The 12,920-nt window shown below is 40.1% G+C and overlaps 1 protein-coding gene and 1 non-coding gene across 2 annotated transcripts; one reads left to right on the top strand and one right to left on the bottom strand.

Moving 5' to 3' along the window:
* Positions 1-5,530: 5,530 nt before the first annotated feature.
* On the bottom strand, positions 5,531-9,981 carry LOC146663241 (uncharacterized). The gene is made up of 5 exons (XM_085415247.1): positions 9,407-9,981; positions 8,988-9,116; positions 6,833-7,024; positions 6,443-6,569; positions 5,531-6,293 (listed from the first exon to the last, which is right to left on the bottom strand). The coding sequence occupies exons 1-5, from the start codon at positions 9,696-9,698 to the stop codon at positions 6,185-6,187; spliced, it is 849 nt and encodes a 282-aa protein (XP_085271373.1). The 5' UTR covers positions 9,699-9,981; the 3' UTR covers positions 5,531-6,184.
* On the top strand, positions 8,567-8,660 carry trnai-uau (transfer RNA isoleucine (anticodon UAU)). Its single transcript has 2 exons — positions 8,567-8,604; positions 8,625-8,660. It is a non-coding gene; the product is annotated as a tRNA-Ile (tRNA).
* Positions 9,982-12,920: the final 2,939 nt, after the last annotated feature.

The raw sequence follows: 12,920 nt of genomic DNA on the forward strand, positions 1-12,920 counted from the left end.
CCTTTTGGTCCATATTGAGATTTGTCGACATTATCTGAACTATTTGACTCTACATCACATCCCAAAGATGGTCTGTTGGACTGAGATCTGCTGACTGTGAAGGCCGTTTGAGGACAGTAACCTCTGTCATGTTTACAGAGCCTGTTTGAGCTTTGTGACATTTAAATGACGTCATTGCATTTTACCCAGAGAAATGACGCTCAATGGATATTTTCTCTGTATTGAAAAATATTTTGTCTGTGAACACTAATGATGGTTGTGTGGGGAAAATCCCAGCTCGTCAGCAGTTTGTCAGATACTCAGATCAGCCTGTCTGGCACCAACAACTACGTCACACTCATTTACCTTACTAACTCATTCTGGTGCTCAGGTTAAACTTCAGCAGTTCCCCCCCCCCCCCCCCAAATGTCTGTTTGGCTAAATCAGGGGTCGGCGACCTTTCTGATGATGAGTGCCATCTAAACTTTCCTCAGAAGTCAATGTGCCATATGATTGCATTAGCAATAACGCTCTATATTAACAGTTACACACTATATAGAACTTTATAGAATTATATTTGTTTGCAGATGTTGGCAGTTATCAGCGAATAGTTACCAGCTATTTTGAAACAAACAAAAAAAAGACACTTTTTATCCATAACAGCAAATGAACTGTACAACAGAAAATGCAAATGCTATTTATGGTCTCCTCACAACAATGATAAGAAAAATAAACTGAGCCAATATGGCATGTTTGTTAATACACTCTGATCTCTGGTCTCCCACTCAGAGACATAAGTCTCCGAGTGTCCAGCATTCAGACGGCTACCTGAGGACACTCATGTGAGAGAAAATCTGCTCACACAGATATGTAGAGCCAACTACTGTCAATAAGGCCTCTGCAGTGTTCTGAAGACAGTTAAACTTGTCAGGTAGTGATGTCCATCAGGTGAAAATACAAGCTCCATGAACACGCACAGCTATGCACCAGCTGCGTCTGTAGTTCTGCAAACTTTGACCCCCACAGACTCGAGCTTTTCAGTTCAATCAGCTGCATTTCGATGTCCTCTGTGTCCAGCCAGTTAATGCGAGACAAACCCAGCTGCTCATTAAAGCTTTCTGGTTTGATCAGAAAATAAAACATTGGTCCATACATCTGAAAGTCCCGAAAATGCATTCTGTCTCGAGTCTACAGATGTATCCGTGTATTTCCGTGGTGCTGATGCTGCGCTGAGCGGACAGCTCCTGAAACTTTTGAAGTGTCGGAATCAGGGGCGGAGCGTGGGGGTGGCTTACTGGGCTTAAGCCCGGGTAGTTTTGTCAGAAGCCCGGGATCTTTTGGAGTGTAATTTTTTCATAGTTAGATGCCTGGCTGACAACTGTATAAAAGAAAAAGTACACACAATATTCGAAGCACATAGTGCACACTGTGGGAATTTACGACTGTGCGTGAATCCCCCCTGATATTGGTATGATCCGAGCTCAGGCACTAAGCGACTGAGTGAGAGGGCGGGGCAGCTGCTGCCTGTGAGTGCGCTGTTGGAGAAACGGAGCCAGCCATACTAAGGAGAGCTTAAGTTTGAGCAGGTACCAAAGCAAATCATTCGTACCGTACAAATAATGTAAATATGACGGTGCATCACGAAAGATTGATATCAAACTGATCACTTGACCAATATTACGTTACTTGCTCTTCAAGTGAATCAACAAATGGCGAAATGAAAAGCCGAACAAATGCTATTTTTTTAGAGTCTTAGCTTACGTGTGTTTATTTCATATTTTCAGTTCTTACCCTCCCCGACTAAATCGGTTTCAGTTATGCACTGAAACATAAGAATGGACATTCGAGGGTTCTTTCAAAGAAAAAAACTCAGGTAAATGTTATTTTATATATTATGCTTTGTATGTTGTTCAGTATATTTCTATGCAAAACAAGAGGGATTTCAGTACACAGCAGTATATTCACATTTGTAACCAGATATTTACATACACTTTAGGGAGAAAACATAAAACATTTTTACTGTACAACATCAATTTAGATTAAACTTTTAGATAAATATTGAAAATATCTTTTGAATTAGTTAAATGTCAGAATAAAGAGAGACAGAGCTGTCTATTTTTATCACTGATCAAATTTAGGAGTACATGTACACTAAGTTTGTTAATTAATAAGAAACTCCAGACGTTTCTGTTCTGAGCTGAAGAAGCTTCTGATAGGTTAGTAGAGTCCATGTGAGTAAATTGGTGGCACACCTGTGGATGCATATAAGGCAAAACACAGAGCCTGTTTCTGTGACATGGGAAAATCAAGAGATGTCAACCAAAACACCAGGAAGACAACTGTGGAGCTCCATAAGTGTGGCTCAAGTTTGAATACAATTTGGTGCCATTTGCAATTAAGAAACACAGATAGTTTCTCTCTTTACTCTTAAAGTTAACAAATATGTTTTTATATTTATCAATCTAAAAAAATAAACATTTAGTCTGATTTGATGTTACAATTAAAAAAGTGTTTGTGTTTTGATCTGAAGAGTTTGTAAATATCTGGTTTCAACTGTATATTTGATGATTGTCAGCACAAAGAGGGAGAGAGAGGAACAGAGAGGGAGAGAGAGGAGAATGAGGACAGAACAGATGAACAAGAGCAGGTGAGACACACATGTTAGTCAAATGGTTGTTTACCAAAAGTATCACCGTATCATAGGTCCTCATGTATCTCGTACCTAGTGTTTCTTTTTAGGTTTGCTATTTTTCAAATTCTACATTTATTACATTATGCAGGCTTGTTTGCACAACAAGGCTAAATAATTATATAAACTTTTCTCAATCTAAATAGTGTACTTTGGTAGAATTAAAAAATAAGTGTAGTGCAGGTCTATGATGATTTTTAGTGCTACTATCATCTAGTTCTGATTCTGGTTCTGTCTTGGTTAAATCCTCAGTAGTCCTGATTTTGAACTGTTGTAGTCCTGTTTTAATTCTGGATCAGTTCTGGGTCTGGTTGAATTGGGGTTTAGTCCTCGTGTCTTGATACAGCCCCGACTTTGTTCTGCCTTGCTGCTTAATTAAAAAACTAGTTTAAGGTGTCCTGCATATGTGATATATATTTTTCCCTATATGAAGTCATTCTTTTTTGAACAAAACTCAAAACAGAGCCTATCAATCTTTCAGTCATTTCTAACCCCCCCCCCCCCCCCCCCCCCAAAAAAAAAAAAAAAAAAATCCCACATGCATACTACCCTTTAGGGCTAAGCCCCGGGTGTTTCAAATGTCTGGCTCCGCCTCTGGTTGGAATGTGGAAATTTCAACATCGCTTGAAAAAACTGACAGCTAGCAACGTCCCTCTCACCGGTAGGCGAGTTATTTTTAGCCAATTACAAGTTGAATCTGGTAGTTGGGGTTATTAGCTAAGATAGCGTCATCAAGAAGTGGCACAACTAATGTGTCTATGCGAGGTGATTTGTGATGTGCATCGCTGGCCCGGAGATGTTCAGTAAGAACATCTCCTGGTTTCATCCTCATGTTTCCCTCTCACCACATATCCAAACCAATATCATGACCAGCAGCTTTACAGCTGTAGAAGAGGCAGCTGTGCAGCAAAGACACAGAGTAACTCCAGCTTTGTGTCTTTTTCATTGTAGCTGAAGTCCAGGACAAACTGTGTTTCTTTTCACCTAAATACGAAACGCGTAATATTTTCTCTGAATACGAGACGATTCCGTTTTTTAAGGGGTGGTTGGCAACTCTACTAACCTTATGAATAAAATAAAGTTCACTATCAGTAACATCAAAGCACCCACCCAGCTGTATATAAACTCCATCATGCTAGCTAGCACGCAGTACAAGTTATACACCTAAACTTGGTTTATATCTGACCCAGATAGACTGCAGGTCATAACTTCTTACCTGAAGTTCAGTTCACCTGATACTCCTCCTCCTGCCTCCCCTTTCCCTCATCCACCTGCTGGCCTCTGTGGAAGCTCCGCCATAGCCACCACCAAACAACTGAGTCATTTTTACACATCTGCCAGCACCTGGTCAATCCTCCACCTTTCATTGTTTATACTGTTACAGAAATTAAAAAAAAAAAATCATCGGGCACATATGGTCGTGCCATCAGTTAACCCTTTGCGTGCCCAGAGTTGCCGACCCCTGGGCTAAATGAATTGGGTTTCTGCAATGTGATTGGCCGATTAAATCTCCTATATCTTAACAAGCAGTTGAACAGGTGTATCAAAGTGGATGATTTCAAAGTGCATTTGTTTGCATCAAGAGTAACAATTATGAACACACACACGGATGGTCAGCTTCATCAATATACAGTATTGTATATAGTGTCGTCAATAAAAAGTATTTTTACTTCCTGATATTATTATTTTTTGTATATTTCTCACAATTCATGCTCCAGATCATAAAAACAGATTTTAATATTCAAGGAAGATAACCCAACTATATAGAAAGTTCAGTTTTTAGAAGATTATTTAATTTATTAAGGTATAAAAAGTTATCCAAACCTTCCTGGCCCTGTGTGAAAAAGTATTACCTCTAAACCTAATGACTGGTTGTGCCACCCTTGGCACCAAGAACTGCAGTAAAGCATTTGTAATCACTAGTAATGAATCTTTCACATCGCTGTGGAGGAATTTTGGCCCACTCTTCTTTGAACAGTTGTTGTTATTCAGCCATATTTGAACATTTTTGAACATTAATGTCCTCTTTATGATCTGTACAAAGTCTGTCAGTTGGATTTGAGTCCTTACTAGTAATTGGAGCCATTCAGAGGTGGACTTACTGGTTTATTTACGATTGTCCTGCTGCATAAACCAAGTCTGCTTAGGCTTCAGGGCACAAACTAATGGAGGGATATTCTCCTGGGAGCAGAATTCATGGTTCCGTCACTTACAGCAAGTCATCCAGGTCCCAAAGCAGCAAAGCAGCCCCGGACCATCACACAACACCTCCATGTTTGACTGTTGGTTTGGTGTTTTATGAAATGCCGTGATGGTTTTGCGTCAGATGTAATGGGACTCCAATCCTGTCTCATCAAGCCAGAGAATTTTTCATCAAAAGTCGTGGGGATCATCAAAACATTTGATGAAGCCTTTTGCCCCCCGTTTTGCTCAGCAGTGGATTCCATTTTTCAATCATGAACCTCCTTGGAAGGTTCACCACTTTTCCAGTGGTGATCCAGTGTAGCGATCCATCCATCCATTCGCTTTTGCTTATCCTTTTCAGGGTCGCTGGGGGTGCTGGAGCCTATCCCAGCTGTCATAGGGCAGCCACTGTGCTGCCCTCCAGTGTAGCTAGACAAACTGAAATCAGCTAAAAATGTAGTTAATTTATGATTTAAAAACTGGGGGGCAATCAGTTTTTCACATTGTGCCAGCCTGGTTGGGTTAGCCCTTTTCCCTTTTTGAATGAAATCATAAAAAAATTGCATTTTGTAATTATTCTGGTTATTTTTGACTACTATTAAAATTTACTTGTGTGACAAATGTGTGTAAAAAGAAAAGAAATCAGAGAAAATACTTTTTCACAATAAAAGAGGGTTCTTCCTCCCTACTATCACCAAGTGCCTGGTGTAATAGGAGATCATTCAGTCACTGAGTTGGAGTGATTATCTCATAGCAAACAGCATTTTGTGAAGCTGTTGTGGCACTGCGTGAATCATTTGCATCTGTACAGAACTGTATGTACAACAAATACACTTCATCAAGGAAACCGGTCAGATAATTGATCAAAAAATAGCAGCATGAAGATCTTGATCCTAGATTTGAGTTTGCTCAAAGTTATTTCTGGCTAAGAGGAACAAACATGTAGCCGTCAAACTGTTGAAGGGAGTAATATTTGAATACCACTATTTGCATCTGCTTACTGGAAGATAGAATAAGCAGATAACATACATCCTTTAGCTATATCTCACTGAATTAGGAGCAGATTTTCAGAGGGAGAGGAACTATTTACAGCAGCTCTGCTATCCTGAGCCTTTGGACAGTACAGATGTAGCATCAATGCCAAAAAAAAGTTCTAAAGTTCTCCAGGTGTTGTGCACAGTCCCATATTATTCCAGCTCGCAGGTCAAAGTTTGACAGCAATACTGCAGGGCAGCAAAGGCTGTTTGGACCCAAGCAGCTCCAAGACGCAGGAAAAGTCTCTCAAGTGCAGGAAGTGAGGATTGTATTGTTGTTACTCCAGTAATCTTGTTGTCAGAATGGCTTGAAGGTGTGTATTGTGGACTGACAGTGTGGACACTGGTGAAGAACGTCCTTGAAGTTTTTCATGCAGAAAGGGATTATACAGCAGCCGCCAACACAGCTGTTAGAAAGAGAAGGAAAGGTCACAGATCATTCTGAGGCGACTGTTTTTGGTGCTATTAGTTAGTGCTACAGTGTGCCTTGTATCATGTGCATGCGTTCTTAACGAATGAATTTTTTGACATCATCCTGGTCAGGTAGAAGACGTACCCTAACATGGAGCACAAGCAGCACGCTAACCAAGTTGTCTCGCCCACTTTCCTTTGGGTTTGTGTGATGATGAGCTCTTTGCAGGTCGGACACTGGGTGAGCCCGGCGTCTCTGCACAGAGTTTCAACTTTGCCGGGGAAAGAGACAAAAAGAGAGAAAAACTGGAATGAGCTTAATTAAAAACCAAAAACAGCCCCCTGGTTTTATTCAAATGCAGGTGTCGGCGTGTTCATACAGTACAGCTAGTAAACAGATGCATTCAGTATACAAGGAAATATTTCATTGCAGCAATATCTGTCCAAAAAGTTACACAATATTCAAAGAAAGAGGGAACCATGTGTCGACATATATAAACACTAGTTTGTGTCGTAGAGGAAAAGTGTAACACACCTGGAGCGATGTCATCTTCTGGTGTTTCTATTGGTATTTCAGGTTCAGTTTCTACAGGTTCTACAGGTTCTTCAGGGTCTTCGGGGTCTTCGGGTTCTATGCTCTCCTCCTGGGTCACCTCTGCAGGCGGCAGCGTGTAGATCCCTCCCCAGGGTGTTTCATTTTTATAAAAACTGGGGTCTGCTTGATGAACTTGGTGATTAAAAAAGAATAAAACAAAAGCAGTTCAAACTTTAGCTTTAAATGGGCCATGTTTAAAAGAAAATCTCATTCTGTCTATTTCACTTCAGCCATGAACGCATTACTCTATGAAGCCCCTCCCCTAAAATGCCATTATCTCCATTTCAGATTACCTTTACATCACTTTCACTGATTATTTTAATATGTTTAACATGAAAATCTGACAGTGTATCATTATATATTAAACACAGACGGACACAAAAAGGGAAAAGAATATTATTTTCTTCATAAACTGGTAACAGTATGAAAGTTTTCATACTTTCAAATCCATTCAATTTAGTTTTGTTTATATGCCTCAAGTCGCTTTACATTGTAAGGTAAAGATCCTAAAATAACACAAAGAAAATAATCATATGACCCTCTATGAGCAGGAACTTTGATGAAAGTGGGAAGAAAAAACTCCCTTTTAAGAGGAAGAAACGTCCAGCAGAACCAGGCTTGGGGAGGGGCAGTCGTTTCTAAAGGGACAGTTTAATCCAACATTTTTCATCTGTGGTTTTCAGTACTAATTATACATCCGTGTGCCTCTAGCTTCCTGTGAGTTACCCAATTTTGAAGATATAAATATGTAAGGAATTCTGAATATACTGTGCAAAAGTCTTGAGCCACCGCTAATTTCTTTATATTTTGCAAAATGGGAAATTAAAGCAATGATTTACTGAAACATGCAAATAACCATGTATATGAGGCAAAAACAGAGTATGGCGAGCTCATTTTAATGAGCTTGAAAGTCAGTCTTTGGCATGAGTGCCTTTATTCTTCAGCACAACCTTCTTCTAAGCAGCTTTCATTTCATTTTTTTAAGTAGTCTTCAGGAATAGTCCTCCAGGTTTCTTGAAGGAAATTCAAAGCTCTTCTTTGTTCTGTTTTCTGTCAAGATGATCCTAAGCTGCTTCAATAATATTTATGATGACTTCAAAGATTCATCACTCCAAAACACCCAATAGCTTTCATTTCCAGTCCAGTCCTTGTGTAATTTGCCATATCTCAGCCTTTTCTCCCTGTTTCTCTTCTTTTTCTGATCAAGTGAAGGGTCAAATCTATCTCTCAGGCTCAAATTCTTTTCTGTTTCTTCCAGTTACCGTTCATTTCCTGTGGATAGTTTTTACCCATGCCACATCTTCTTTTGTCGAAGACATCTCCAGTTGTTTCAAATCTTTTAAATGCGCACTGCACACCAAAAGAGATAGCCCAAGCTTTTTGTTATTTTCTGCAGATTCAAGTAAAGTAATAGGAATGACTTATGTACTAGTAACAAAGTCCCTAAAGATCCTGTTTTGAATTGGTTCTGTACTAAGTTGTCTGTTATAGTTAGGTGTCTTTTTATACTTGAATGTTTGATGTGTTAGTATTAAGTGACTTCTTTCTTATAGAAATGGTCAAATAAAAAGAACTGGGCTAAAAATGAATGAAAAAGCAGCCAATGTCCAAAGAAAAGCGTTGAAAGACCTTCAGAAAGCCATCAAGTCTATACCTCAAGAAAAGCTTACAGGGGCTCCAGTGGCGCAATCGGTCAGCGCGCGGTACTTATAAGACAGTAACCTGCAGAGTGATGCCGAGGTTGTGAGTTCGAGCCTCACCTGGAGCACAAACTTATGACAGGCAAAGGTTGTTGTGATTTTGTGCAAATAACATTGGATTTAAAAAAAATTGCTGAAGGCCGCCTCCCAAAAAAGTTGATTCTGTTCATCTGGAACGAATGTTTTCACTGGGAGGGACGTTTCGTCAGTCATCCAAGTGAGAAAACGTTTCCCAGCCTTATAAACAGTACATTTGCATAATGACTGAAAGTGGCAAGCAACAGGCTTTGGTGTCAGTTTCTTGATCATTAATATTCAAATTTGATTTCAGGGTGCTTTAAATAAAAAACAAAAACAAAAAAGGTGAGATGAGAAAGTGTGGAAATTAAGCGTACCTCCGTTTTCTGTGGGTGTGGCAGTCTCTTCCTCTTTCGACAGCTCCTCCTTTTTAAGCAGCAGCACATTCAGCTCTTTCTGAATGGTCTCCAGCTCGTCTTCGCTGTCATCGTCATCCTCGATGTTTGCTGATGACATCACACAAAGTACCCCAAAGGTTAAACTGACGCACAGTAAGCTGCTTGGTCCATTAACTCAGTGATTACTGCATTAGATTGCTTGTTTTATGAGCTAACACAAGTCACAGAATCGGCTGTAAGTTACAGCCACACTAGTTTTAGATTCTTAGCTTTTTGTGTATGAAGTAAAGTTGCTGTTTAAGTCAACTGCTGATGAATATATGTCAACATGCACCCTAACAATGGTTTCCTTTTATAGGAACAACCACCAACTGTCGGGTTTTTTTAATCTGACTCACTTTGCTTTGGAGCGCTGTCCATCTTTTGCTCTGACTTTTTGGTAAATTCCCTCATCTTCTGCAGGAGGAAACGGCGGTTCTGAAGCTGCTGAATGCGGAACTCAATGACAGCCAGCGGTGGAGGGCCGCTTCTCGTCTGCATTGTCTCCTGACTAGATTCAGGTTGGGGATCAGGGTCAGCTTCGTCCTGCTGCTCCTCCTCTGGCTTTTGCATCTCGCCTGCGTCTGGCTCCATGTTTGGAAGCTCCTCTAAATTCTGATCAGACACCATGTCCAGGATTTGATTCTCCATCCTGGGACAGAGATCTGAATATATAGTCCTCAAACCGATGGAGGTGTAAAAACAAAAGAAAATCCACAGAGAACGCAGCTCAAACCCACGATCCTAATCCAAATTCAAGCCAGCCTGTGGCAAGGTTAGGTTCCAGACTTCCCCTTCTGGTTTTTCTCAGAGATCGGGGAGAGCTGCTTGAAGACAAACATTTCTTCTGTAAAAAGAATTAGTCCACCTTCTGAATGTTTCAAAAAAAGACTCATCAGATGGAAATATTTTCATCATCTGTCCATTCTCACCTCAGAGGGCTCATAGCAGCTTTGCACAAACGTCAGCATGGCTGATAGCTCCGCTGAAATGAAGTAAACAGTGTGCACAAACAAATGAGGATCCAAACGTCCGTAATCCATGCAAATGCCACTAGCTTGGAGCATGTGCAGGTCATATGCTGAAAGGAAAAGTGTGATCATAAGAGATGTTAGAAGATGGAAACAGAGGCTAAAAGCAATGGCTTGCTGGAACTATTCCAGCTAAGCACTGTTCCTCCACATTACTGGAAAACTAAGCGTTTAAATGCAATGCACTGAAGTTGGAAGGTATATTTACCTGCCCCAAAAGTCAGGGTTCCATTTGCTGCATCCCCAGAGTGCTTTAATATGTGTTTATTTTAAACTTTAGGCTTTCTTTGAATAAATGTAAATAAAGTTTACTTATCATAATTTTACTGAAGTAAATATGAAAATAATCTCATTAAAAGATTTGCTTTTGTTATCACATACAAAACGCATTATAACAGACCTGTGTGTGGCAATTTAAGAGTTCTTTCAATTCAATTCTGGTTTTTACAGCGCTAAAACACCCAAGGAAGTTTAAATATTGTAAGGTAAAGACTCTACAATAATACAGAGAAAACTCCAACAATCAAAAGCTCTCCTATCCAAATTTCCCACGTGTGGGACTAATAAAGGTTATCTTATCTTATGAGCAAGCATTTGGCGACAGTGGGAAGGAAAAACTGCCTTTTAACAGGAAGGAACCTGTACATCATCTCAACATAGCAGCAGATCAGCTATAATCTGGTGGACAGTTCAGTTATCAAGCCTGTGGCAAAGGCTCAGTTGTTTTGTAGTAAAGCAGATAAGACGAGAAACATGCACAACATTTTTCAGTTTCATTTTTCTGTAAGCCACGAAAATAGCACAATTCAGTACTGACATAAAAAACAATAAACAAGCAAACACAAAAACACTCACACTCCATATACGTGCACAGAAAGCAAACTGGTAATGGAGTTGCTTTTGCATTAAAATTTGAAATTCATATAACCTCTCCCTTAGTGTATAGAATCAGCACAGGATATCACAATATCAGATCTTTGACTGCATGTCTGTTCTTATCGGTTTCTTTTTGAGCTTTTGCTACTTTTGCTATCTTCATCCTGCTCTCTCTCCTTCTCACCCTCTCTATCCTCCTCTCTCGGGCTTCATGCTGTTACCAAAATGTAAATGTGACAGTGAAACAGAATTTACAACCCAATAAAAGGGCTGAATTACATCATTTTATGATACTATTCTAAGTAAATATAGGCTTCCACTGGCCATTGATCGTTAACATCCTTCTGACTAGCTCTGGAGTCCTGTTGTGCTGTAAACAAATGATGAAGCCCAGTTCGAGCAGGAACTCATTATGAGGTGTACTTTATTACATTAGGTATGTAATAAAGTACACCAGCTCCTTGGCTGTCAGCTAGCAATACGGCAGCAGAACACCTATAATTTCTAGTAATCTAACCTACGCTATCTAACGTTTTTGATGCTATTCAGGCAACAAACATACATAAGCAATGCATATGCTTTTGTGTGTGTTTTGAATCTGCACCACTTAACTGTGTCATGAAATTACTCAACTGCCGCAATACAAGTCTTATGAAAAGCATGAAAAAGGAGAAGCTGGGGTGGAGGTGGGTTGCAAAGCAGCTTGCAGATGCACATTGGCAGGCTTGATTTGCCGTGTTGATGCATAGAAGGGTGGCAGCTGAGCCATCAGCTCATGTACAGCATCCGCCAGCTGACTTTGACTTTGACGCAGGACAGATAAACACAAGCATTCATTTGAAGTTGCCATTCCCTACCATGGAAGTCCGTTATTCAATCTCCTTTTAGCTTAGATTTGGTCATCATCAAAATCTGAAAGAAACATTTGAATTTGAAACATTCAATGTCATATAAATCACATTTTTATTATAAAAGTATTCAATCAGTGCAGCTTTAAGGCAATAGGTCATTTTATTAAATGACCTGAAAATTTGATTTCCAGTACAATTCAACATTATTTATATTGCACCAATCACAGCAGCAGTCATCTCAAGATGGTTTATATTGTAAGGTAAAGACTCTACAATAATACAGAGAAAACTCCGGCAGTCAAATGACAGTGGGAATGAAAAACTCCCTTTTAACAGGAAGAAGCCTCCAGCAGAACCAGGCTCGGGGAGTGGCAGCCATGTGTCATGACTGGTTTGCGGATGAGAGGACGGAGACATTGTTAAGAAGCTCAGGTCTCAATGTGGACATAAACATCAAGATTACAGGCGTTGTTTGTAGTAGCGCACATAGATTTTTTTTTTTCCAGCTGCCATTCTTATAAACTCCCGGAGAGCAGCCATTTGGCTTTTCTACCTTTAAAACCCGGAGAGCAGCCAAATGGCTGGTAGGCTTTTAGCTAAGCCAAGTGGAAGCTAAATTGGCTAGTCATTCATATGTAAATTAGGTTGTTACCTGGGAATTCTGGAGGGAGGGGAGTGGGGGTGTGTGGATGAGGGGGTGGGCGAGCTGCTAAAAGCTGTGAACTTCCTTTTGTGTTTCATCTTGATGCATTCTCAATCATCCAGGGAAATAAATCTCCAAAAGTCACCAACTTGGAGTGTTTCAGTTTGCCATCTTAGGGAGAAATCAACACACATGGGTGTATGTCCTTTGTTGCTGAGATTTATTGATAAAAACAGTACAAAAAACCAACCATTTGTACACATATTTACAAATGGCCTGCTGAGTGGTGCACGGAGCATGTTCATTGGTTCATGGACCTCCCTGAACTAATGGCATTTATTGCAATTGTCATCTTGCGGGGGGTTAACAGGGTTCCATCTCTAAATGACTGCTGGTCAGCAAACCTGGGAAACCCACAGATAATTGGAACTATGGCACGAAACCGCTTCCAAGACATCATGCAACACCTACG

Source organism: Rhamphochromis longiceps, linkage group LG8, assembly GCF_057381845.1.
Source record: "Rhamphochromis longiceps isolate RC_006_pf linkage group LG8, R_longiceps_female_GT1.1, whole genome shotgun sequence".
NCBI lineage: Eukaryota > Metazoa > Chordata > Actinopteri > Cichliformes > Cichlidae > Rhamphochromis > Rhamphochromis longiceps.

Excerpts from the sequence above, each read along its gene's own strand:
- LOC146663241 (XM_085415247.1), bottom strand. The coding sequence starts at position 9,698 with ATGGAGAATCAAATCCTGGACATGGTGTCTGATCAGAATTTAGAGGAG. Across the intron at positions 7,025-8,987 it reads CACACCCACAGAAAACGGAG|TTCATCAAGCAGACCCCAGT; the intron begins GTACGCTTAATT and ends TTAATCACCAAG. Across the intron at positions 6,570-6,832 it reads AGAAGATGACATCGCTCCAG|TTGAAACTCTGTGCAGAGAC; the intron begins GTGTGTTACACT and ends TCCCCGGCAAAG.